We start from the raw sequence: 27,829 nt of genomic DNA, 5'->3' as shown, positions 1-27,829 counted from the left end.
CCTTTTGCTTTCTCGTGCAAAAAGACAGGAGGGAACGGCAGGAAGGTTAATTTAACACGAAACGCTTCGCTTTAGCCGGACGAGACGTCAAAGACGCCCAACAATATCGCGGTATGCACATTTCAAGAGCATTCGGCACTCATTCCGGACACGTCCGCGGCGCGGTATTATGTTATTAGCTAGATCAACGAGCGTAAAGCGGTCAGAAGCGGTGAGGAAATACACCTGGAGGAACATACCTCTCGAATCCCGAGAACCCGGTGTCGACCGGAGGGCATAGGGGACGTAAGCTTGTTAACAAGTGTACAGGGTGCGGGACAACTTGCGGGGCTAACCGCGCAAAATAAACGGACAAACGTCAAACGACTTTTCACACATTAACCATCCGAAAGCATGCCTCTTGATAAACGAACTCCCCGTACGCGGTAATTAACGGTAACGGCATTAATTCCCTTCGACAAAGCGATCGCTTAACCGGTTAACCAAATACGGAGAATGCGGTTTTTGTATTACGCCGGGTCCTTCATTAAATTTTTCTCGTTAAAGAGACCGTTACCGAGCGTAACTGAATTAGCAGGGATAATGGAAATTAACTTTTTATGTCCGCTCCCTTTATTATCATCTTCTTCTTTTGCTCTCTATCGTCTCTTACGAGGACTCGGCGCGAGGAATTCCTCAATGAGAAAAATGATCCTTATCTAGGCCTCTTTGTCGTTACCGTCTCCCTTGATTTGTTTCGCGCTCGCTGTATATATATACATATATCTCTCTGTCTCTCCTCTGCCCGCAAGCCTCTTTCCTTCAGTCCTTCAATCCTTTCCACTTCGCTCTCCTGGCAGAAACTCCTTCGTCAATCCCCAAAGGAGACGCAAGTAATGCCGGGATTATGTAAACGTCACTCCAGCGAAACACGCATCTGTTCGGACGCATTCAAATTATTCAGCTGACAAACAATTGTAAGCGTCTCTCCATAGCTCCTGGATAATTCTAATCAATGTAAGAATAGCTCTAGATAATGTTGCCGTTAAAGGGCTTTACTTAATTGCGTAGTTTTCTTAACTTTTAATCACTTTTACACGTTTCGACGCAAATTGAATGCCACATTATCTTTTCGTCATTCGCGGAAATTTTGTCATGAAATATAACGTGAGAGAACAGAGTGTAGAGTAAATATATTCTCGCGCGTATCAGTCAGCTTGAAACTTTCTCAACTTCCAGCGTGCTCTTACGAGATTCACCAGCCAGCCCGACGATGTTACGTGAAAAGACGCTAATTCACGCTACTTAGTGATTCCGTTTCGCACATGTGTGTCGCAAGATCTTTCGCAAATCTGCGCTAACGAGCGCGCTCATCGGCGTGCACAACAACGTGCGTAATGTTTAAAAATAAATATAATGCGACGCGCGAGACGAAGAAGCCAAGTCGAAAATTCACCGCAGCACGTCTTCGCTCTTCCCAAAATCTCCTCTAATCCCTTTCTTATCTGTTAGGAACTCGAAATCTATCCTTGTAATTGGTATTCACTATCCTCACCATCTTCACCGATGCGCCATACACTTGGTGCCCCAATTTAATATGACTTATGCATATTCAATGGCTTTTCTCCGTTCGCGTCTACACAAGAGAGCGGTGCGCGCACAACCCGCCGCGAGATGAGAAAGGGAAGCTAGTCAAGTTTTGTGACTTCCTAGTTTCTGTCTAATGTATGCTAAAGTGTTAAATGATTAGAGAGAGAGGAAAACTTTGGAATGGAGATAACGTATAAGATGATCGAATCAATATAATATATAAAAATTTGATCAATTTTCCGCAAATAAAATCGCATAATAGAGGAAAGATCGCATAAAAACGGAAAGATTGCAAGTCACATTACCGTTTATGTAATTTCGTTATATATCTAACGGTGATTACGACAGTTTAGCTGTGATTTATTCGACAGATTGTAACGAAGCATATTCTGCAAAAATTTTACAGGTAGTGAAAAGTGTACGCACATAAACTGTGCTACATATCGATTATCTTTGAGAACGACTACAAAAACGTACTGTAGCAATTATTAAAGAAACGGGATCTTTTCCGTGTGGCCGTAATACCCTGATTTATCCTACAAATTTGCGTGTAATCATCGGTAAGCGTAAAAATGCGAAACGAATTACGAACTGTCGAGTTTAGATGCGGGAAGAAACGCCAATGAAACGTCATTTCTGCATCGCATACTAGAAGCAATTTTCTTTGTAATGAAAAATTTTAGATATCACCATTAGATATCGCGACGGTATCGATTTCCACAAGGGATTGCTCACAGCGAAATAATATTTCGTGAATTCGAATAACGGAGGACGAGTGCGAGGAGGAGGAGGAGGTGGAGAGAGGAGGAAGAGGAAAAGAAGAACCGGGAGACAGACAGATATGGCGCGCTGCGTAACTTTTCCCTTTATCCGCTCATCCCGACGTCGTCTGCCGGGACCCGACAATGAATGGATGTCAAAAACGCAGCAATTAATTCAGACCTGCGGGGAACAAAGGCGTAAGAATACCGTCGGCCGTCGTCTCGTACTCCAGAGAAGTTCTTCCTCGGAGACTCTCCCACCGAAGAGGGATGAGATAGGTGGAAAGGAGGGCGGGCGGACAGAGGGGGGGGGGGGGCAGGAGAGTAAGAAGAACGGATGTAGGAGGGGAGGAAGTATAACTGGCAGTGAGGTAGCAACGAGCGGCAGGGCACAATAGTCGGATCATCCAACTTTACTTTGCTTATTGTAATTCAATTTCACGGGGCGTCCGCCTGTTCCTCACGGCGCACTCGCTTGCCCGCGTCCCCTTCCTTATTTCCCTCTTTCCGCCCTGATGTCTTGCTCAGCGCGAGAGAGATCCCCGCTGGATTATAGCGGCAAGGGGCGGAAGGGAGGGGGGGGGGGGGGGGGAGCGCGAGCGTCTACCAACCCGACGCGGGAGATGGACTTGACAACTGTTTAACATCCTCGCTTACAATGCCGATCTCGCGCCGGCGGCCGCAATCGTGCCGCGCCATTCTGGCCGCCCTAGAACCGGGGAGTTCGCGGTTCAACTCGGGCTCTCTCACGTTCCTGTAATTTACGACGGCGTGTAACGCGAAGCGTTTCTTCCGCCTCTCTTCCATTGTCGCGAGCGTTTTACCTGTCCGACGTGATTTTCAGCGGGACTATTCACAACGTAACCGTTAAATATATAGTTTAATTTAGTTTGTCTCTGTGAATTACAGCAACGTAACGTAATGTCTAAGCCGCATTCTCTCCGCTGTTCCCTCGGTAGGCGCGACGTGTTTGATTTTATTACTGCCCATCTACGATAGAGATCTAAAGCCCCTGAGCCTTAAGAAATTGACTAATCACAGCCAGGTATTCTACTCATACTTGACCGCGGATTGGTCAATTTCTTAAGGCTGAGACTCAACGAAATCGTAGTCGCGTTCGTAGATCCATCGTTAATCAATCGCATGTATTCGGCTTGAAAAACTCGAATCCCCCAGCCTTTACAGGATTAGCGAACGTTCCAATAATTCCTGGTCGATCGAGATATCTCGAATCAAAAACAGATGTATGGATCCCCCACGGTGGTGCCGTCAAGCATGTAGGGTAAACATCGGTAACTGCTTGGGCGGCGAAGGGTAAGAGGGTTGCATTCCCGAGCAATATCTTGCACTAAATTGTGCACGGCACGAGACACCCCCTCCCTCTTCCAAGCCCTCCCGCTCGTGTTCTCCGCTTCTCACTCTCCGTCCATCTCTTTCTCTCATCCAGCTTCTCATCTTCATCTCTCTCTCTCTCTCTTCCTTACCTGATTCACCGGCCGAGCTTCAACCGGATGGCTTCGTAGCGATGCCACGGCAAATACGTGAATGTTGACTCAGCCAGCTATCAGACCCGGTACCGGCGCGCTTTATTCGAGCTGACTAAACATGCCAACTTAGATTGCCATAACACTGCGCGAGCTACCTGCCACCAAGACCTCCCATTTCCACCTCGGTAACGCACGCGACGCTCTCCGATCCGCGAAGACTTCGAACGATATCCGTCCCCGTAATATTCCGATCGTCGTAATATCGAGATTACGCTGCCGTACAAGACGGCTCGGCAACGTGCACTTGAGTAATTTTTACGTATGTACGACTTAGGGCCGGTCACTCCAACCTCTTGATAAGTTAACCAATAGTTAAATCACACGTGTGTCTTTGTTTTTCCTTTAACTCAGACGAGGATAGACATATAATTCAATTATTAGTTAGCTTACCAGGAGGTTGGAAAAACCGGCCCTTAAGAAACCAATAGAATGGAAGGTATTTCGTGTCCTCGAGCGAAGATTGATCGCATTTGAAAATAGTTTTCAGTATTTTCACGTGCGGCAATTACTGGGAAAATTAATCTTACCCACTAAAATAGTATATGTACAAGATAAAAGTATTTTAACGCGGGGGCATTTGACTGAAAACTGAGCCAGCCAAGTTTTGCAGTGTTCGATGAAATACAGTCTCCGCAACTCTCGCCCTAAAACTTTAATTAACCCAGTTAATCCACGTGTCGGGCGAGCGCGAAAAAGCGAATAACGTTATATCAAGGTGGTATAAATGCGCGCCTCCTTTGCCCGCTCCTGATTTATTTTCTCGCACTTATCAGGCGCGACTTTGATCGAGCGCGACGCAAACGTTTATCGCCATCGGACACGGTTGGCTGGACTCCAGCGGGCGACGGCTATTACGTAAACAAAGGCAAGACGAGGAGCCCGATATAAATCACGTGGCGCATTATATCAGGAATTAGCCGGGCGGCGCGTGGCCGTGCCGGAAGATCGAAACCGGTCCAGCGGCCGCGGACCGTTCCAACGGAGCGTGATCCTTTTTGAGTTACCGCTTAACTCCATTACACGGCCTTTCGCTAATCTCTGCCCGCCCGCACTCGTGCGAGCAGGTGCATCCGCGCTCCGTTACCCATGACTCGAGTTATCTCCGTTACACTTCAATCAACATCGGGAGCGATCTGCGCATTCGGGTACTGTGCGGGTTCCGTTCTGACGGCATATCAATCGCGCTCTCCTTATCCACCGCGCTTACCGCCGAAAGCCGCCTCTTCGTGCTTGCGCATGGTCCAACGCCTAGACCGTAAATAAACAGGGCGCCCTCAATCGACTGCATCTCCCTTCAATGACAGGTACTATAGCACGCTGCGTGGTCAATGTCTAAGAACGCGGATGTGTCTCACAGCAACTTGATTCGATTCTTTACAAACGCGAGAGGGCGACGATATTCGTGACGAGCTGCGATTTAAAAAAGAAATACTTCTAGATGTTACGGAAGCATTTTTGAGAAAGATTTCCAAAGTCTAGTGCCATTAATATCGAGGAGACGTAATGTTGATAAAAGATGCTACGAGAAAAGATACGAAATATTATTTAATTAAGTCTCCATAGGTATATCGAATACAATTTTACGTTTCAGCACACAGACGTGGTTTATCTTTCTCGAGTTGTTTGCAAAGTAAGGCATCGCGCATTTTTCTCACGACTGGCTGTCAGCCTCCCGAGATACTGTTAAATATACGCGCTTCTGCATTTCTTTTTACGGGCTTTATTCGAAACGCCAGCAGGGAGGCTGTGCCATCGCGCGGTTTATAACGGGAAAATTGTGGCCATTCGTTGTTATGATTCCGACCGTGATACGTGCCTCGCGATCGAAAGACACGAGACGGAAAGCGACTTACACGCGACATACGGCCGGTTATGATCGGGCGTAAGTACGCGATATAAGATGTCGTACGGGCAGTCGTAAACCTGACGGACACGAGCGGGCATTCCTCGCTTTATTATCTGCTTTACTACTTTAATATAATAAAAGTCGAACCGCGCGGTAACGGACTCGTTGCCTTCAAAAATCCGAACTTTATCGGTCGAGATCTAAATTTCGAATTGCCCCGTTACAGACTTTCTTTATTTTGTTACGCCACCCCTAGCCGCTACCCTCTACACTATGAATACATTATACAGAATGGTCCATCATACCACCGGAAATTACTTTAATGCCGGGGACTAGCGGCCAAGATAAGAGGAACGACGGCTGTTTCCATGCCGAGCCATAAATAGTTGTCAAGATATAAGGGACCGAAGAAGATTGAAACCTTTCAATGAATTAATCTCGAGCGACACAGGCGATGTTATTTAGTCGCTCAGTCAATCGATAAGAATAAAGATTTTTCATATGTAGATACGCATAAACTTTTAAACAAATAAAATTCATAAGGCTTTGACGTGCAATCACGAATGGAAGTAATAAAGGATATAGGGCCAAGACAGGATGTCAGTGTCTAAATGATTTTAATTTATTGCGAAAAATTTACCTCAGGGTTTGAACCTGCACCCTCGGAACGGATTTCTGTTAAAAATACTCTTGGCGCATTTATATTTCTCGCAACCTCATTTAGTATAGAAATAAGACAACGTCAAAATAAAATCAATAATTCTTATTCTCCTCTATCGAATTAAAAAAAAAGACTGATTTACTATATTGAGACAAGAGTAACTTATATAAATGTAAGTTTATATATTCTCGCGTTTAGAAACAATTTTCCCTTACAACGCACGAAGCTGGCACCACGATATTCGACAAAAGACGATGCTACCATTTTATTCTAGATTTTAGAATTTTCCATTTAAGATTCAAATATCCCTTTCTCTGTAATAAATATGATTGGGGCTATATCGATCCTATTTTACGATACATTCAAAGTGTAATAGCATCGGATCCGGAATTTTTTTCTGTGGGTGCGGGCCTCTCTCTCTGACTAGGCGGGCGCCTCAACAATTCGACCACCGAGGCATGTCGTAATATTTAGTAGACAGTCCAAAGTTATTTATCAGTTAGTTTAGTTGCCAGTCTTATAACACAGAACAAATATGAATAGCCGGGAGTGTTAGCCGAATTATTTGGGATTTTATGCTGTACGTGAATCTCGATCCCAATGTCGCAGGTTCCACAGAAATATCTAGGTACAAACTGACATTCCACGTCGGATGTCCTTGTCATAGGACACGCCGGCGCGGGTTCGTAGACGGTTAATTGCGGTATCCCGCGGACGAAACGTGCTCGGGATCCTGCAAGGGACAACACCGAACAGCTCTAGCCTGAGAATACCGCTTTTAAAAATAGCACAATTCGTACAATATCTTCTAAATTCATTATTAAAGACACAATCATTTGCAAAATTCTAGATTAATAAAAAGTTGACGCGAACGAATCTGAGGTAGTATTTTTTTAGTTCGATTTTTAATATTTCAAAATAATGTACGAGTTTTGAAAGCAGATTCACTCGGTATATTAATGCCGTTTACGTTATATATCTTTTTAGCATGCACTATTATAAAAAAGATTAGTGTCATTGTTATGTTACAAGTCGTATAAACTGAACTCGCGTGTTGTCACGAAATCAATATTATCCTTTTAATTGCTTAATATTACAAAATCACATTGCGTTTGTATAAATTTCATGCAATTTGTATCACTCATTAATTGAAATGTCAACAAATTGCTTCAGCGCATTCCAATACTTGATAAAGCCACAGGGCCGCGTCGCTAATTGTAATTCTTTGTTCGTACATTTACACGATTTTTCGCGCAGCGGCGCGTGAAGTATTATTCCATATTTTCGGTGACGCGCGCTTTCCAATTGCACGACGAAATTATACACCGCTACACATATGCGGTTTGTATCTCGTGAGGCGCGCGAGGCTGACTCAATGCGAGTATCATATACACGGGCAAGTCGAAAGGAGAAGAAGGGCGTAAGAATGTAGGGGGAACGACGGCACTCTCGCGAAAGGGCTCCCTTCCCCCCCCCCCCAATCTCCCATTTCTTTATTCCTTCCTTCCTTCCTTCCGCGGTGCGATATGAGACCACGCGGTGTATATTTCCTCTGGTTATTACATGCACATTCTATTATCTTGTATTCGTTTCTCCACCTTACACCGCGGATCTCTCCTACTCCCCTCCTGTCCCACTCCCCCAATATCCCGTGCCTATGCCATATTACACAGCGCGCATGCAAGTTTAACTCCCCCGTGCGTCCCCGCAACCCCCCTCGCTCGCCGTCACTTTCTCCGTCCTACTCCTACTCCTCCTCCTCCTTCCATTTCTGCCGGTTTGAAATCCAAACTCCTGGAGATTGGTAGCGGAAGGCACCGTACCCCGCCTATCCCACAGGGAAATACATAGCCAGGCTCAATTAATGCCCTCGGAATCGAAATCTTATTTCGTGCACTCGCATTCCAACTTCCAACGGGTTCACTATCTCGCTACCTCTTTCCGTCTCTTCATTTTTCCGTCCCTTCCTCTCCAACGCGCGCTTCCTCCCCCACGTCCCTCGCCGCGGTACTAAAGGAAATCACAAATGAATACGTAATGCGTCCCCGCCCCGGCGCGGCGGCCGCGACAGAAATCAGCCCAGTTGTTTTCCCGGTGTTTCGTTTTATCGATGGCGCATTTCATTCTTTCATTGTGGCGAAGACGTCTCGCGCGAGCAGAGGAAGCCACGAAGCGGCGACGTTGCAACTCGAACGACGATTTCATGCCAAAACCTGAGCCACTGGTGTACACGCGATAATTACAGCAATATATTCATCGGGTAATCGATTATTATACCGTGATGTATATTACACAATTAATTAATTATATGTAACCAATTAATAGCAATATTAAAATTGTTGTGATAATAATCTAAAGAATTCCTCCCTGTTTGTAATTCAGGTCGACGTAACTTTTCATTGATCGCATCATATGACTCGCGCCGGCAATGAAGAATTAACTTTTGTAAATTGAAGCTGTTACACCATCAACTATTATCAGCTACGGTTGTATCTGAAAAGGCTACGTAAAATTTATAGATATAATTCGCTGTTAAAGTAAGAAGCGATACCGCCCTATCAAAGGTGTTGCAACGACAATTGTATAGGCCAGTTTATCGGTACGTGTCTTCGCGAAGCCTCGACTTTCTGACCCAGTTACGACTTCACGTTCAAAAGCGGAAAAACATTGTGACATCTTGATCAATAAAGTTCAGAATACGATATACTACGTGGGTAGATTTGATTGTTTTTTTTTTGCCCCCACTGTTATTCGGAAATTTATAAGTACAGAAAGTGGAATTGCGGGATAGTGTGTCGCAGATGTTGCGACGGGTATTACGACGTCACTTGATCAAACTGTAAAACGTCAGTGGATAAACATCATAACGGCATCGTTGACGATTAATGTTGACAATTGAACGGTCGCGCGAATAAAATAAAGCTCGCGAAACTATCGCTCGTACGTCGATCGAGATATTTTCGAAACGAAGGAAACGATAATAATCCTGGGACGCCGTACGAGAGCGGGAGTTAGCTTTTGCGAGAAGGCTTAGCCAAGTTGCTCGCAAAGTACCGAACGCTGCGACGTTACAATGTCGAAACAGCCGAAAGTCCGTAACTGGCGCTATGTTCGCGAGCGATTCGCATAATGTCCGAAGTACTGCGCCGGCCAAAGAGAACGCGAGGAGAGCGCCCTTTACCGCCGCTTACTTTGGAAGTCTTCGTATCCGCTCGTGCATAAATAAAGAATATCCTCAGTCGCCCACGACCGTTTCTATCGCGATCTCTTCCTGCCTTCAACTTCACCGTCTTCCCCAACCCCGCTGTTCCTCCTCGACGCCTTAAACTCTCTCGTCGGGTCTCGAGTTTCCACCCTCCGGGCGCCCCCGCTCTTAGAAACAATGAGGCTCCCAATCGCATTTGCTATTCCCCGGTTCCATCGTGCGAGCCGAGCCCACATCCTGCTCCTTACCTCCCGTCCCCCCTCGCCGAGTCCGCGAAAGCGGTTCGCTCGCGAATCCTTTTACATTTTTATAAAGCAGCTTAATTCGCTGCCAAGACGAAATGGCACACTCGGCACTCGCACGCGGAATCGCGTCGTGTGGCACAGGACGAGGAAATTGGGGAGAAATGAGGAAGACACTCTCCTTTAGCAAATTTGACCTCGGTATGAGATTTCGCGGATTCGATCGTCCCGCCGTATTATCTCGCCGTCGGTCGATCGCGAATAACGTAATTGCATAAAGATAATTACAAGATCTATGTCGTCGGAAGATCAGATAACCAGCTTTATATTTGTCACGAATCGACGGCTGCACGGATCATTTCGTCTGAAATCCGAAGTGCATCTTGAGAAGCTTCAGTCTACAACTTTACAACAATAAGATACGATTAAAAGATACAAATGGACAAGCAAAGTGATATTCCTTTTGTAACTGTAAACTAACTTCAAGCTTACACTGTAATTTGCTACGTGATAATAATTTTTATCGCTAATCTCTCGAATTGCTACGTAACTTTGGACGGCCGAGCGTGAGCGCCGAAAGAGGAAGGCGAAGTGGAACAACGTTTGGTAGGCGAGCTGCGAACGCGAGTATGATAAATCATAGTCGTTTAGGAACGTTAGCTACGGCGGGGCAAAGAGAGAATCATCATTGGAGAATTTATTTCTCGGCAAAGAAATTATTACCGCTATTACATTGGCGAGCGAACACGTGTTTAAACTGACCCGGGGTTAAGCATTCGCTCACACCGTAGCGAGAGTTTCGTAGCTATAGTAGCGGTATACAGCTATAACGCCTGGCACTTGGAGCGACCCCGCTTGCAAGATTTGCTCTCCCGGTGAGAATAAAATTGATCATCAATCCTGTTTGTGATCGGCGAATTTATAGTACGCCTCACGGTAGCTCCGAATCCCTCGCGTTATATAACTTTATCGCGGTAACATTCACGTAAAATTGCCGAAGGCGCGAGACCCTCTTATTTACTCGCATCTCGGAAACTTAATCCGCCATTATTACATTTAATTCTCAATATAATTACATATTCGATCCTATCAACGTTAGATAATTATACCCTTCAATATTAAACATCATCTACCTTTCGTCTCCTCGTGTAGCTCGCCGCGCCCGTACTAAAATGCTGATTAATATTAACCATGTTACTCTCGCTGTTGTGATTAATACGACGTATCGATCGGCATTATCTCAACACGTAATTAATTCGAGAACGTACATGGGCTTACCATAAGAGTTATTATAGCCGGAGCCTAGATTGTTTCTGATGGATGTATCACGCCTACTTTACATACATTTTACAGTCACGATGGTTATCGCGGTTATTCGTCAGAAATCAACATAGATAATTAAACTGTCTTGTTTTATATTGAAATGAATGCCGTTAATATTCAGTTACGTTAATGAATATTAAAATCCCCTCCCCGATGAATCATTTTATACGTGGCAATTATAAACTTGGCGCGAGCAACTTTCTTCTCTCTCGTACAAAAATGATTCTTCGTCGGGAAAACGCGCAGGCTAGCGAGGCTCAGGAGCGTCAGTTTGACATCGCTCTCGAGTCGGATTTTTGCCCAAGTTACACGCATTCCTCGCTCTACCGGCAACCGTCAAAGTGCATCCGGCCGGTTCCCGTCGGTGGATGCTGGCCTACGTTATAATGTCGGCTCTCGGAGGCGGCGGCAACGCGCCGCGCCGCGCCGCGCCGCGCCGGTTCGGTTCGGCAGTCGCGGTTTTTGAAAGCCCTCTCGACGCAAAACAGACGGCGAGGTTGCACACGAGGTCCGGGCTATCCGCAACCGACAGCGCAGTAGAGACTGCGGTTACCAAACCGCAAGCTACTACCGCTCCAACGGTGGCGAAGGGTCAGCAGGGAACCAGCGGTCCGAGGCCGGGGCCGAGGCGCGCACCGGCGATGCCGTAAACCCTCTAACGAGCTTACTTCCCCGTAATATCTGAGCGTTTTAGTTCAACCCCGGAGCGCGCTAAAGATAAATTCGTTTACGATTAATTCCTGGCCCCGGCGACGCGCCGGGCCAGCAATTTTCGGCTCGTCGGGGAGTGCGATTTTCGCAACGCGCAACGAAACCCAAAAGGCCGCAAGCTCATAGAGCGGAACGGTGTACGCGGAAAGTCGCGGAACGAGAGCCTTGACCAATCACTAGCGTTTCGCTGCTTTCGTGACTGGTCGAGGCTCTCGTTCCGCGATTATTCTGCGTACACCGTTCCGCTCTATGAGTTTGCACCCAAAGACTCTGCTCTTGCCCCAAAGAGTGCTCTCCTGGCAAATTGTATAGCCACGTTTTTTGCATAGCTTTGTCATTGTAACGATAGCATTGTCACGTGGATTTCGGGATATTTAATAATCGCGTGCGAAATGATGGAAATCCGTCCTACGCGAGTCGAGAAACACCAAGCTAGGGCGACGCTCGTCCACCGGTTCATCTATAACGCTTTGACTTAGATTCCTCCTATGGCCGTGGAAATTGGCCGTGGAATATTTACGGGACGGTTTCACCCGGAACCTCTTCTTCTCCTCTCGTGCGACATCCATCTAAGAAGAGCCGCCCCTCGCATAGGTGCGTGTGTCCGTGCGTGCCATGTAGCACCAGCTCGCGATCTTTCACCGAGGGGGAGAAAAAAAAGAGGCCCCTTTACCCTCTCACACTTACGAAGCCTGTCGTCGTCGATTGTAATAAAAGGGGGAAAAGTGGCTACGGGATAGCGGAGGAAGCGAAACGGAAAGGTCGAAAAGGGGGTCGGAGGGGAGCGGAGCCGAGGTTGCCGGGCAAGGAACGCAATCGAGCGGGATTAAACCTTCTCGATTGCTTCCAACTTCGCGCGAGTTTTCTCCCTTTTCCCCCGCCGCGCGTTTCGTTGCGGTGAAAAGACGGCCGGCGATGGTGTGCGGGGTCGGGCCGATTCCATCTATCCTCGATGCTCCTCGGGGTTAATTGGACATTTTTTATTGTCAATTTGTGATTGAGATCGCCCGGGGGTCTTTGTCGCCTCGAGGTGGGAATAACGGCGGGGCGAGAGGGACGAGAGAGAGAGCGGAGGCGATCCTGAAATGGCGCTTTGTTGGCGGGCTCGCATTAGGCCACCCTTTGTACCTTATCGAGGGCCGCGGGTATATAGTCGCTCGTCTTGGGAAAGCCGTTCCGGCGGCGATTGTTCCGGAAGACCACGGAACGAAATTTTCCACGGTATCGCATTGTTGACGCGAGAACCGGTCCGCTTAACTCACTGATTAGCGTATACAGTATCTTAACAGCGATTCAACGTCGATAGCTCAAGCTATCGTTTTCCTGCTACCTCGGAAACAAGTAGCTGATAATGATGAAACGTTTACGGAATAATATACGCGGGGTACCATCAATCTCAGCTCGGAAGTCAGTATTCATAAAGTGGATATTGAAAACTGTGTATCAACGTTCTCTGAAATTTTTCAATAATTCAAAGCTCGAAGGTACGAGGTTGAACAAGAAATCGCAAGCGAGGTGAGAACGAGATAAGAGCGAGGGACGTGGAGAGAGGTACACGACTGCGCGAGCTTTACCTTCGGCCGGCGTATTGCAAACAGACGGCGAGAGCCGTCGCGCAAGACGAAAGATGAGCGATGAAAGGCGGCGGAACGGGATCCCCGGCTAAATCGCGCGGACTCTCAGTGCGCGCTCGCGCCGCGGAAAAAGCTCTGAAATATTAAGCGCACAATTACCAGGCCTATTCAGGGAGATGCATCAGGCGACGCGACGCGACGCGACACGCGCGTCGCGACGCGACGCACACGCGGGAGGAGGGACGGAGGACGCCGACGGACAAAGGCGGAGAGAAAGAGGCGCGAGGACGCGTGCGGAGACACAGGCTGCGTTCTCCTTCTATCTTTTGCTGCGTGTCGATTCAGCGCAGTGATAAAGAGCGCGCCGGGCGAAGAGCTTTTCGAGCTCTCGAATCAGACGTGGAACCTGCGTAGCGGAAAAAAAAACGACGCGCGGCGCGGAGTTATCTTCCCTCGCCCTCGTTTGCTATCTGTGCCGCGTCATTGTTTCCGCTTCGAGTCCCTTGCAAATCGTCATTAAAATCGGCGTATATTAGAAGGTACGGGTGCGTCGCTATCGGGTGACGGCAAAGAATTTCTGACAACGACACATTTCGCCCAGTCTCCTGTCGTCTGGAGACCTTAATCATAATGGGCTATACGTGAAATATGTACGTGCATTCTACATTAAAACTTTGTTTCCAGCTTTTTCTCTCTCGCACTTTTTCCCGTGTAGAAACCCAGAAAAAAGATTGATTTCGGTTAAACAAATGAGATACGTTAGATGAGATACGTTTTTAATTCTCTTAGCGATTCCAGTCTGAATCAAATAAAATTTTGGTTAAGGTAAAGAAATCATTTCTTTGAAATTAAATAAAAATCTAGTAAGATCAAAGTTCCAAGAAAATTGGTTTCATTTCAAAGAAACTTTTTTCTGGGTGTGGAATTGTCAAACACACCCCATGTGAATGTAATATAATAATTATAAAGCTTTCATTATTAACTATTAAGTTTGCATTATCTGTTCAAATGTATCATCTTTTCACATGAAGTAATTAAGATGAAAACCATAACACTAACATCAGGAAACTAGGATAGCTGCAGCTTATAAGTATTTAGCGTTTTACAAGCTGAAAGATCTACAAAAAATGTAGGAAAATTTGCGCAAAATATGAAAACTCAGAGAAGAAACAATGAGCGATAAGAATCAACGCGATACACGAACATCTTTGAAGCGTTTCGCAAACCCGTCTGGATCTAACTTTCATTGCGGAAATCAAACGCTGGCCACCAAGCGGCGTTATCACCGGCGTATTTCCGGCACACCCGTTACGTACGCGTATGCATACGCGCGTAAGACAAGAGGAGACGGGAGGTCGACGGCGCATCACGTATAGCTATACATTATCTAGCAGCCATTTCGGTGGCATCATGGCCTGGCCATCCGGAGTTTACGGGCTGCTCCATCACGCGGAGCTTAGCTTATCTCAATGTGACACAACATATCTGAGGCTTCCGTCTCCTGTCGGCAGGAAAACTACTGTCGGCTGCGACAGGTGGTGGATTCGGAGCGACCCGCGGTCAAAGTATACGCGGTCGCTCGTTTTAGGAAGTTCCCTCGAAGATTAACTCGGCGATTTATCGCGAAGGGAGGGCAGGTTTCGGACAATGTAACTTCGGAAGCCGATCATTACCGCGACCGTCGCAGTCGTTTCGCCCGTTTGTAACTCGGGCAACGGCGACTTAGCTAATTATTCCCCGAGATTTTGGTAGAATATTTGGACCGAGGGTTGCGTGGACGTGACGTTATCTTCGCGACTAGGACGTAAATACTACTGTAAAATTTATACTAACGCTACTACTGCGTTGAACGTGGGTCTCGAGTTAGCGAAACACGTCAGTATTTTTCGAAAGTATCGCGAAGATAAGTTAAGGTGAGGGACTGTAGTGTTAACTAATATTTCCTATCGATGTTAATATTCAATCGTGTTATCGCTTCCTTGTGACGACGAGAAATTTATATACCGAGACAGAACACGTTACGGCACCAGACTGAAATTGCCTTATGAATCGTAACTGTACAAGCACACGGAAGTACATTTTACTAATACCGGCGAAAGTGATATTCTTGGTATCCCGAGCGTGACCTCAGAACGACGTATCTTTTTTCCCGGCAACACATAAGCTCCCCCGGGAAGCTCCGCAATCATAAACGCACTCGGATAGCACGAATAGCGTGAACAATCCCTGCTCGAGACTCGGACGGACCTTCGGGGACGAGGAACGACATTGCACGGAGAGTAGAGACGCCACTTACGCCGCGCAAACATTCCACCTCCGGTTCACGTCATCCCCCTTTCTCACCGTGTTTTTCTCGTTCGTATAGCCGGAAGACCGGCGAACGAAGAGGAAAGTAGGCGCGTCAAAGCGACGGAAGGAGAAAAGGCTTCGCCGGAAGGTTACGCGAGGACAAGGGGGCAGCTCCTCGGGGTCGGCCTGTGTCCACAAGACGCTGCGGGGGCCGGCGGGGGCAGGAGAAATCGTCGTAGGGTACACAGCGGCCATAACCGACGGGGCCGTCGCGCTGAATGACCCGGGCGCGTATAAAATGCATGGGATTTCACTCTAATGCCGACCAGGGAATTTGCCCGGGAGCATATTTAGCCCTGCGCAGATGTATGTAACAGGTCCCTTTTGAGCCGAGGGAGGCGGAAGACGAGTTGGGGCCAGGACTGGCCGAAGGATGTACACACATCTGTAATCCTTGCTCCGGTTGGGATTACGAATAGGTCTCGCGGGAGAACCCACAATGACGTCGCTTGATCCTTTATCGCGCAACCCCGTTGACGACTCTTACTACGTCACTTACGTGCGACGCATCATTGTGCGAATCGCTGTATTCCGAGGTCGCAGATAATTAATTTTTAACTAATCTGTGTAAGTGCAGAGCTGTGAATCTCATTTCGTCTCGGTGGCTATACTGTTATACGAACGGCTGATAGATAATAAGTTTCTCCAAAATTGTGGAAATTTTCTTGAAAAGGACCGCAATCCGGATGGTCGAAACGTAGGAATAAATTGTTCAATTAAACCACCCAGCCAGTTTAAAGTCGTCGAATAATTTTTCTTCCCGTTGTCACAGATATTTGTCCATTTGCCTTTTTAAACGTTCGAGTATTATCGGTTGTTATCGGGTCGTCCCAGACAAGCGTATCCAAATTTTGTGCTTAAAATCTTTTAGATTAAGTTGCAGAGGTGTCAATTACTGTGGGCACAAAATAGCACGTTTATGAATCTTTCTCAGCTTGACAAAAGTTTTCATAAGATTTGCGGTTCACGATTGACACGTCAATTCGGCGAAGAAATTGAAGAAATAACCGTGCTATTTTGTGTAACCGATGTCCCTGCCGTTTTTAGTCTGAAAGACTTCCAGCGAGATTTTGGGTAAGTTTGTTTGGGATAATCTAATATTAAACTCGTGTTAGATTTCTCTCTCACGTATTCATTGCGCATTCCAAAGAAGTTCTCTGCCTTTAACTTGGCGATTCTTCATTCTTTCATTATTCCAAACTGGATTAAATTTTTTTAAATAACCTTCTGCATAACGTAGTTGGTATAATTGGGGCATAGTATAATTGAAGAAATATAACAAAAAAATCTCTGTAGTTAACATTAAATTGCAATGATATTGCCCTAGTGAAATTACCTTTGCGCGAAAATTTAAAAAAGTATTGCAATCAACCATAAGAATGTATAACGTAAGCTTTAATTTAAATATTCATGAAATTTGCCGATTACTATATTACGTGCTACATGTTTTTGATATTCGTTTTTCACGTTACATTGCAAGGTTAATCTTTAACTAGTGGAAGTTGGATTTATATCCATAAATGAGCTGCGCAGCGTCAGAATAAAATTATTTCCGCAAATACCTCTAGAATTCAAATGAAGACTTAATTCTATCGGAATGTCTTCGCCCCAACCAAGCGTATAACGTTTACGATCTAAACTAAAATTTGTGTAACTTCATTCTTATCAATTCTTCAACTATACACCTCCGTTTCCAGTGGTTCCTTTTAGTTATCCGTTGTATAAAATCGTAAGCGTAGCGAAGCAGTTTTCGATAGTTTGGGAAAAAGGATATCGCATCGCGACGAAAAAGTTACTTCCGCAACGTATAAGTTCCGGGATCCGGATTGCACGCGCGTGCTCGCTGGAGAAGAAGAACGAACGGGCGGCACGGGGGACAAGCCGGAGGGTTTCGCGAGGCAAAGTCAAACAAATCATATAAGATAACATTAAAGTACGACGGGGTGGAGAAGGCTGTCGCACGAACGGGGGTTGCCGGAGTATCGACGATATACTTGGCGCCCCGCTCGATTCGAGTGAGGATATCTGGATATCTCTCACTCAACGGAGGAAACAAAACGAGTTCGTGAAAGGAGGAGTACGCAGTATGGCTGTGAGGGCACGTGAGGTAGAGATGTCGCAGTGGTGGACGAAGGGGAACAAAAGAGAGAGAAAGAGAGAGAGAGCGAAGGGAAAACTGAACACCCTGGGGAGCCGACAGCTCGTTACGCGAGACATGGTGCAACTATCCCGGCTTTCTCACCCTCCTTTCCTAGATTTTCCTTCCTTTCCGCGCATCCCCCTCCCCCCTCTCTTCTTCTCCCTTATCTGTCTCCGTCTTGCTGGCGTCTCTCGTCTCCCTCTTCGCTCTCTCTCTCTCTCTCTCTCTCTCTCTCTCTCTGTCTTTCCTCCCTCTTCTTTGCATCTCTATTTCTTCCTTCTTCCGCGACGCCTCTCGAGCTTGCAGCGCGGTTGAAGTAATACATATATATGTATAGTATGTATATATATACATGCATAGAACGCCCCTGTGTGCCTTGCGTATACGTATTACTACTCAGTAACAAGTGGGTATTATACCGGGGGTTGGCGATACCATTACTGTCCCGAACAGTCGCCCGTTCCGACTAAGGGGACGACGCCGCGCGCCATCGATGGTCAGCGCGGTTTATGCGTTGCGCTAGTTGCCTCCGCCCCATATCCTCGGGCGTGCTATAGTTTTCCAGATCGTGGTTACGACGAGTTATCGCCTTGTACTATCACCGAACGTGAGTCTTCCCCGCTTATCTGAATTATGTAATAGTTCAACTCTCCGCACCTCGAACCGAACACGCTCGCGACGACCCACCCTCGTGAGATTTATGAGATTACGGATTACGGAGGCTGCGCCAAACGGATATATTTTTATATACACGTGTCACCGCAAAATTTACGCGTTTGAGATTTTGATGTTACCTCTCACGTCGGAATTTGTTATCGCGTTTCGCCTCGCACAAAAGAGTATATTCTCATAACGCGATTTAAGTAGCAGTCAAAATATTAATCTGGAACCAATTTTTTTTCACAGAATTGTCTCGCGAGCCTCTTCTATCGAATTTCTAATTGTTTATTCAGTTTTTTATACAATGTAAATTAATGATTTCAACGATATTCTCTCGGAGAACAAATGACGTTTAATTTTGACGGTAAACAATTTTCTGTACAAACCAGCATCACCTTTTGATTAAAAATGGATCTCTAGTTGCCGCGAACGAGTCTCTACCTCCTATTCGTTTCTTTGGCTGCGCAACTTCCAGACAATTATCCGAAGTACGCCTCGCATTTTCCCGAAAAGCGGTAAAATCCTTGCCGGGGTCTTTTTTCGTGCGTTCACCGTAAAGAAGCGTGGCAAAGGAGTAGAGCAAAAGAGCGGCGTAAAGAGGGCAGGAGGAGGCGGAGGAGGAGGAGGGGGAGGCAGAGGAGCTCGGTAATGACTGTCGCTACTTTTCCGCCGTGTCGGAAGCGCATTGCGCCATTTCCGTCAGACCGGAAGTGCGGTAACAAAGAGCTTCCGGCATGCGGTCTCAAGGAGGTTGTTACGACGAGCGCGGGAGCACTCGGTGACATTTCAATGAACTTTGCGGCGGGTACCGTTCTCCACCTAAAGTTCAGCCGTGGGTCTAACGTGCGTTTTGAGTGTTGATGAACTGGCGGTATTAAGTGCCCTATTGTGCGCCCTCGCGACTGATATTAACTTGGGTCCCAGCCGAGACGGAACCGCGTCACGTGTAGCCGAGCAAAATCGCGGACTATTAACCTCATTCTTATAACGAGAAAAGCATTCGTTAGTTGAACGTGCTGCAGTTGAGTGCTCGGGGATCGAGCAGGCTTATCTCCGCTTATCCCCGCGCTACGCGTTGTACGTGTTACCACTCGACGCGACGTGTGTGTCACGCAGGCTGCGAAAGTTCACGTACGGATCTTTGACTTGAGGGGATGCTGGGGCGATTCTGCACTCTTTGCACCGTTCGCTCCTAGAGCTGTCAATTCGTGAAAACATTTGGGTAATGTACAAATACGTGGCTTTTGTGCGCGGGCCGACAGTGGTCCACTAATCGGACTGAATCAGAGAAATGAGGTTTAGTAACCTGACAAGAGATCTATTCACTCGAATAAGTTATAGGTTCGCACTTACGTTAGTGAAGGCTCTGTGGAAGAACAATAGCGAGTTAAGATAAGGGCGATAAGAGCCTTTGACAAATTTTTAATACGATATTTAAAGGTGTTTTCACGTAGATGAAAATGAACAAGAACACACAAATTTGTCAGTTTTTCAGACAAATCCACCCCAGCGTCCCCTCAAGACGACGATAAACGCAGATTTGACTCGGTTGAGTTTCTAAAATTGCGCGCTCGCAATTAGACGTGCGTAAGCGACGTCACTTTGCGTGTCTGAGCGCGTAAAATGAAATATGTATCTCTTCTGTATATTTGCGGCGAGCTGCCATGTCACGGAATCGCGCCAAACACGTGCGAGCGGGAAATAATTTCCTGGCATAGTTTCCAATCTCGAGGCGTGCATTGGCACAACTTATTCAAACCCTTGCAGCGCGAGAGATGTAAAATAAAAGTGAGGCCTGGGAAGAGGCTGGCGTTATTTTATGAAAATTACATCTCCCGCTTCATATCCGCTTCCCAAAAGCGGTGGGAGCCGTCGCAACTCGTTACAGGCATTACGTGCAACGTACGATGCCAGTTGTGTTACTTCGTGCACTCGCCTGCATTAGTTTGCAAGACATGCGGAATAAATGTCGCATACCGTACTTTACAAAGTTTAGGAACTTGAAAATATCAGTTCCAGAAACTTCGATTATGAAGTCGTCAATTGGATCACGTTACGAGAGACTGGATCATCCGATTGGTACTAAAATCTTATCTTATTATTCGAGAGCCAGATTTTAAATCCAAGTTTCCTTTAACTCCGATAAATCTGATTCGTTACTTTATTTTCTACTTACGAGCACGAACCTTATACAATGTTTATTAGGTCATTTTACGCAATATCGTTATGCAATAAAGGATTATTTGATTGAACTTGAGGTTAAAGGCGACATTAATCGAAAGCGTATTGCACTAATCGGACTAATTTTACGCTGAAGTGAAAGAGATAAATTTGGAGCCGCCGGGGAAGACGCGGGAAATAATCATACATACAGAATAAAAAATTTGTGGGTTACGCTGTTTCCGATATTAAATCGTCTCGAGGCCTCGTCTGCGTCGGGAAGTTTATCTCCGCCTCATATTATTCGAAGAATATTTTATTTCCCACGGCCAAAGTTTCCCAAGTTTCAAAATTTTGGCACTGAAACATTCCGGGTTTGTGATAGATGAGATTTAGTTGGAACTTCCGAGCCAGGCTGTCATGCGCAACATAAAAGTGACGTTTGTCCCGATTTCAAGTCTGCCACCAAAACGTCCTATTTCTCAACGATTCGAAAATTTGTTTTCCCCGATCTTTGTTCTCCGGGGCTGCCGAGATTGCCAGACACTTTCCCCGGATTGTCGAGACGCGTGATTACCGGCGGCGGTATTTCGGCCGCACGCGCGTCCTAAATTATGTCCCTTCGGATTCCGCCATCGGAATAAAATGCTGCAAGAGCGGTCAGCGAAGGGAGGCCGAAGCGAGGGGGGCGAGAAGGGGGCGGGAGCGGTGGCGCATGCGTTATAAAAACATATAAAAATGCAATGGTAGGCAAAAGTGGGAAAATAGCGCCGGGAGAGATACAGAGCGCGGGGAATAGCCGCGCTAAAGGGAGAGGGAAACGTGTCACCGAGAGAGGAGAAAGGGTGCAATTAAAATTAGCGCAATTCAGTCACTCGCCGGTATAATTCGCGTGCCCGGCATTTATATTATTAAGTCGCGCAAATTTCTTTCGTCACTTTACCCCCATCGCTTTTGTGTGCGCGCACTCACACGTACAGGTCCTACCTGCCTCGCACGCCCTATCAGCCATTCCGCGCCCTCCGCGTTATGCTTCCCGTGCGTTTTTTTCGGCGCGACCGAACGTCGCTTCATTGCCGCGATTATCGTCGCCGGCAAGGAAGTAATCCCAGGTTTCGAAGCGAATTACGTTTAATTGCTCTTATTGCTATAGGACCGGGTCGGCTTTATTATTCCCTCTTCAATCACGCCCTCCGAACGCGCCGTCATTTGACTTTTTAAGCTGTCCCTCCCGCCCTACCACGGCCCTGCCGACGCCGACGCGTTTCCACATCCGTGCTTTTTCTACGCGCGGCAAAAACACCGCGTTCCAAATGAACGTTGTGCGAGCCCGGCTACGAGTAATTCTCGTTAACCCGCTATTTCACTCTGCCATGCCGTCGGCCGAAGGGATTGGTATTATAAACGTCAGCGTCAACTCGTTCGCAAATGGATGGACCATTTCAATTCTTCATGTTAGAATCATTCCCGATAAACTTTGCATCCGTAATGGCACTTTTCGACTTTTCGTTTACAAAACTGAGCTTAGGGCCAGAAATTATATATAACACATCTCTCTTAACTTGTCGATGTTCTCAAAGAGAGCGATTCCAATTGTAATAACGGTGTTATAATTCAACAGAATAGTGCCAGTAAGAGGGAATGAGTTTCCTTACCTTTGGATGTGTTCTCCTAGGAAATGCTACCTTTGGGTCGATCTGAAACAGAAGAAACGTCGAAAATTAAATATAAATTGTCCAAGGCTCAACTAATATATACGGGACGGTGTCACCAAGTAACATATAAAAATCTGTATGTGGCAACTTGTTTAAGTTTCTCGATGATAAATCTCAAACTGTCTCGAAAGCTCCGCGTTCCGTCGAGGATATAACCGCGAAAAGAACATTACGCGCCACATGCGAATTCAAACTCGGAGACAAATCTTGTTCGCCTGCGAGTTTTGCGGGAGGCAGCGGGGCGGGAGGGAGGGGCAAAGAGAGAAGCAACAAATATGAAAATACGGCAAACAAAAGAAACCATATGAAAATAGGTATTACATGCAAGCGCAGTGGGAAAACGCGGGAAAGCGAAGGAACAAGAATAAACGAACGAACAAAAGGGGGAAGCTCTCGGCGGACTGTTTTCCCCAGTTGAAATCCCCATTACAATTAATTACATAGTAATAAAGAGTAGGTGCTCGAGAACTCCGGATCGACTAACCGAAACCTCGGCTGCAGCCGCCGCGCCGCCTTTTTTCACTTCGCGGGCGATCCCCGAGGGGGATGAACAGACCGACTAAGTCGAACGTAAGGGCACCTTACGTTCCGCGCTTCGCTAAAAAGGTCGTAACCACCCTGACCGCCCTCACGAAAGTGCAGAACTTCTGGCGCGACAGCCGCGTAAATTTCTGACTCAAAAGCGTTTTACCGCTCCATTTTTTAAACACGACGCTAATCAATAAGAATATCATCTAAATATAATTGCACTTAATAAAAATAATAAAATATAAGTGCAATTGTATATAATACATATATTATTATATCATAAATGACTAATTTTATTATATAATTAAACTCATAATTACTTGTAATATGTAACATTATTGCGCATCGCTGTATAAGCGCGCTGGACTTGCATTACTTGCAGCACTGCGAGATAAACAACATCATGAATATTAAGCTCATAGAAATCCGTAGGAGTATTTATTGTTAATACTAGAATTTGCTGGAAGTACCATCCTGTTACTTCAGCGCGGTGAAGGGATCAGCTGATTCCGCCGGCGGTTCTAATGCTAAATGAAACAACGTCTCTGTCTCCCCTCGTGTCCCTTTCTCTCTTCTCCGCCCTCCGTCTCGCACCCTCCCACCGCATTCTCGGCGCGTATTCAGTGCTAAACGTGACTACTTAGTTTTGAGTTTTACTATGCTATTTGCCACCGTTTTACCGACCAGGAAACTATTTCGCGTCGTAATGGCGCTTCTTCAAAAACATAAAAGGCGTATTACATCAACGGAACAAAATTATATAATAAATGTATCGCATATCTGAGGAAAATGCTAGAATAAAACCTAGTGCCAAAGCATGAAGAATTTTGACGTGTCGATATACTGTTAATGGAGGTAACTTTTCATCGTCGCTGTCTCCAAGATTTCATTGCGTACATACCGCAGACCAAACGCTGCGTCGGTAATTCAATAGCCGCGCAGAGAACTTTGCGTTTTCCCAGAAATTCTCAAAATAGGCCCCACCATATCGCCATTCGCTGAAAACTTACGCAAGCTGTAACACCCTGCCTTGCATCCCGCGCTTCCGCAACAATCGCAATCTCGAGTTACATTATTAAGTCGGCGCGTTTCTCGGGGCGCGCGCTTGTAATTAGCTTTTGAAGGCGTCATTGACGCGCCATAGGAAAAAAAAGTCTATTCCACCACCGAGGGGAACGAATTTTACAATTCCGCGGCGCTAGGCTCTCTCGGAACAGAGAGCGACCGGCACCCCGGGCGGTGGAAGCCACAAACGTGGTAATGACAAGCAAGGGAACCCGCCACCGCCATCGCCACCACCAGGCACCGTCACCGTCATCATCCACCCCGACGCAACGCACGGCGGTTCTGTCTATCTATCTCTCTTCCCGTACTCAGAAACCACTCCCGTTTGCATAATCCCCTACGGCGAAGTTCACACCGGTCGCTCGCACGCTCCCGGACACGAGAGGTGTCTCGACGACGACGACGACGACAGCGACGACGACGATGACGCGAGACGAGAGACGAGAGAAAGTCTTCCCGCCGTTCTTTCGCTTTCGTAATACCTCTTCTTCTGATCTCGCCTTCCGATATAAGGGAAAAGCAGGCGGGGGATGAAGGAAGTGCCTCTCAAACTTCGCTACTGCACCCGCAGGAGCTATTTGCAACGGATTTCGCTGTACACGTCGTCCGTCGGATACGAAGTTGCGAGCTATGACTATGGTTCACACGTATATATATATATATATATATATATATATATATATATATATATTGAGAAATTGGAACAACCGATGACGTTTCTACCTTATATTATAAACGCAAAAATAGGCAAAGTAAGAAAGATTTAGATATTAGCGATCAAATGCTAATCCTGCAATATCAAGTATAAATTACTCTCTTAATGGGTTCTTACATATTTCGCCCTCCCTTTAATTACATTTCCTTAGTTACTCGACGGTTATTCCAAATCAATTTTATTCCTGTATCGAAACTCTTTTCCCCGCGGCATAAATTGCGTCGCAAAATAATAATAAACAACGAAAGGACGCCATCTACCTTTTCGTAATCAATTTTCTCTATCTGATGTAATAAACGTTGTCAACGAGACGCAATTCGTGGTCGTTCAGTCGATCAACGTGAGATCCCTCGATGTCCCATTCATTCGATTCGTCTCACCGAGCGATGGTTTCGCGAGGGCAGAACAGAGAGTTGGTAACGAGAAGATAGAAAGCGAAACGACGAGCGAGGGAGGCGAGCGGGAGAGAGAGAGAGAGAACGTCGCCGCGAACGGAGAGGTAGCATTACCGAGAAAAATCGAGAGGCTCGAAGCCATTTTCGCAAACATAACCCAGTTACCCGATATCTCGCGAAATGATCGGCCGCCAACCGTCGTCGTCGTCTTCGTCGTCTTCGCCGTCGTCGTCGTCGTTGTCGAAGACGATAGAAATTCAATCTGGTTGGCACGCCTGGAAATTGGAAGAGCCACCTACCCCTGGATGCTTCTACCCTGAAGGGGCGCGGTAGAAAGGAGAGCCTCGAGTCGGATCGGGAGCATTTGGAAAAGTAATTCACGACGCCATTCTTCGCGACCCCCGCGTTCGCTCTCCCCCGCCACCAGCCCCCGTCGCGACCTAAAGCGGTGGTCTCGCACCGAAACCTCAATCCATCCCACCCCCTCCGCCCCGTTTCTCCCAGGGCGAACTGCATCCGCGGATAACGCCAACGAGAAATTTCACAGGCGAACTCGCGCTAATCCCGTAGGAATTCGAATGCTGGTTAAATTGTTATACGAGGTATGTGGTCGCGCGCGGCCGTATCAAAGACAGAAGAGACGCGAAAATGGCCGGGGAGGCCGTATAATGTTCAAGTTTCAATTATAACGCCGGGAACGAACGACTTGCGGCGCGAATTTTCGCCGAATTCCAAAGCTGGACGAGCTCCGTTCAAACAGCGACGGAATTTATTTTTGACAATTCTGCTAGCGCGCTCTGAGACGCCATTTGTAGCAGCATTTGTAGCAGCGGCTCGATCGCGATCTATGACACAATGTCATTGGTGACAATTTCAGAATTCGAACAGCCTGTCGTTATTTCAACGAGGTTCTGAGGCGATTTGGCAGGGGGCGAGAGATACTGGCCGTAACAAAGGAGGAAAACGACATATTTGGGGCACGTTATGCGCAAAGTACGGGCTGCTGCAACTGATCATTGAAGGAAAGATCGAGGGCAGAAGAGGGATAGGAAGAAAGAAAATGTCCTGGCTCCGCAATACACTGACACTGGACTGGACTGAGCACCGTGGAAGATCTGATCCCGCACGCATCGAGGAATCGGGAAAGGATGGAGGGTGTAGTCGCGAACATCCATTAGTGGATATGTATGAGAAGAAGAAGAAGAAGAAGGCGTTTCAATAAAACGCGAAGCAGCGGCGTTTCCCGGATTTGACAGATAAATCGCAAGGAACGGATAATTCCGTCTAATTATCCTATCAATTGCGTCAAGCGCTCTTATATAACGTTGAAATTCTCTGTTTATTTATCCGCCGCGCGGTTTCTATTTCTACGGCGCGGCTCTGCCGTTGGCTCGTTAGCTGTTTAAACAGAGAGCGCGTTTATAATTTATTTCTATCCCGAATTTCCGTCTCCGTTCGGGCAGCATCGAACCCGCGCGGCGAGGCGAGGCCAGTCCCGTCGTCTCGATAGAGACAACGGGGAATTCATCGGCGATGTCATATTTGGCGATGTGTGGCGGTTTTGGAGACGGGAATTATTATTAAATTTCGGAGAGAGACCGCGCCGATTCGTTTTCCATCCTCAGCGAGTCGAACGGTAACGGTAACGGCGCGGATAGCGTTTGCCCGTCTCAAATACCCGGTTAATTCGCTCGGCAAATTAAAGGCAAATACGCGACCGCGATTTTGCAACTGATCATTTCCGCCGTGCCGGACCCGCGCCGTCGCTTTTTCCCCCCCGTTTCCTTCCCATTATCTCGTCGTCGTCGACGTCATCGTTGTGAGAACGGAGACATTATCTAAGTGCATCCACGGGGAAAGAGTGCTCGGCTCCATCTGGATTTTTGTTAACGTTCAGCAATGTTCATCGAAAGACGAATCGTTCCGGCGATTCTATTAAGACTCGAATACACTGTACTTGCAGCGGTGAAAATAAATATCAATCTTTCCCTACACAAAAAAGAAACCAACAACAATCACGGTCACGCACCGTCTACCGTTTTCATATTTTTTCCTAACAAAAATTAATGAAAATTTATGATCTCGCTGGATTTTAATTCACGGACAGTCTTGCCGGCGAGACGCGTGTGCCTCGCGTTACTCGGATCCTTAAACGGAATAGCAGCTTTTGTCCCTGTTCGCGCACTTCTTTTCCTAGCTTCACAATGACAGAACATTCGTTTTCGCTCTCATCCATCTCGTCCCTCATCTACCTTTATCCCGTTGATGCGTCGATGAAGTATTCTCTATGAATGCAATGGTAATACAGAACATTTCATCAGACTCACATCTCGTTTGTTAATATTAAATGATTTTAAACGAATCGTCAAATACTCGAAAAACGATAATTAGTCTCTACGAAGGGCGTAATCTATTTAACCACTTTATTACTTCTGGTATTAAATATTCTACGTCGAATCCAAGCTCGAAAGTAATGGTAAAAACTTCTTTATTCGCTCGCATCTTTGCAACGTAACACTCTATTTCGTTTTAAGCATTATTAAAAAAACTCTTAATGCGTAGGCATTGAAGCATAAGCATCATACTTTTCAACTTATTATTTTTGCGGTCATTATGGAGCCCCTACGCACGAAAACTTCGCGCCGTACAGTCTCGCGCTGAAA

At 46.6% G+C, this 27,829-nt stretch overlaps 1 protein-coding gene across 5 annotated transcripts in view; it reads right to left on the bottom strand.

Moving 5' to 3' along the window:
* The window catches only part of LOC105568299 (RNA-binding protein Musashi homolog Rbp6), a 675,186-nt gene that overhangs the window by 215,617 nt on the left and 431,740 nt on the right, over positions 1 to 27,829 (bottom strand). For all 5 annotated transcript variants that reach the window (XM_012023849.1, XM_012023847.1, XM_012023848.1 and 2 more), the window contains one exon: positions 22,404 to 22,445. In XM_012023849.1, coding sequence (XP_011879239.1) covers positions 22,404 to 22,445 — 42 coding nt within the window. The remainder of the gene's footprint in view (positions 1 to 22,403; positions 22,446 to 27,829) is intronic.

The sequence above is a fragment of the Vollenhovia emeryi genome, unplaced genomic scaffold, assembly GCF_000949405.1.
Source record: "Vollenhovia emeryi isolate VEMERY1.0 unplaced genomic scaffold, V.emery_V1.0 DF939130.1, whole genome shotgun sequence".
Lineage (NCBI taxonomy): Eukaryota > Metazoa > Arthropoda > Insecta > Hymenoptera > Formicidae > Vollenhovia > Vollenhovia emeryi.
Note: the sequence above shows the minus strand (reverse complement) of the source record. Positions and strands in the feature narration are given on the sequence as shown.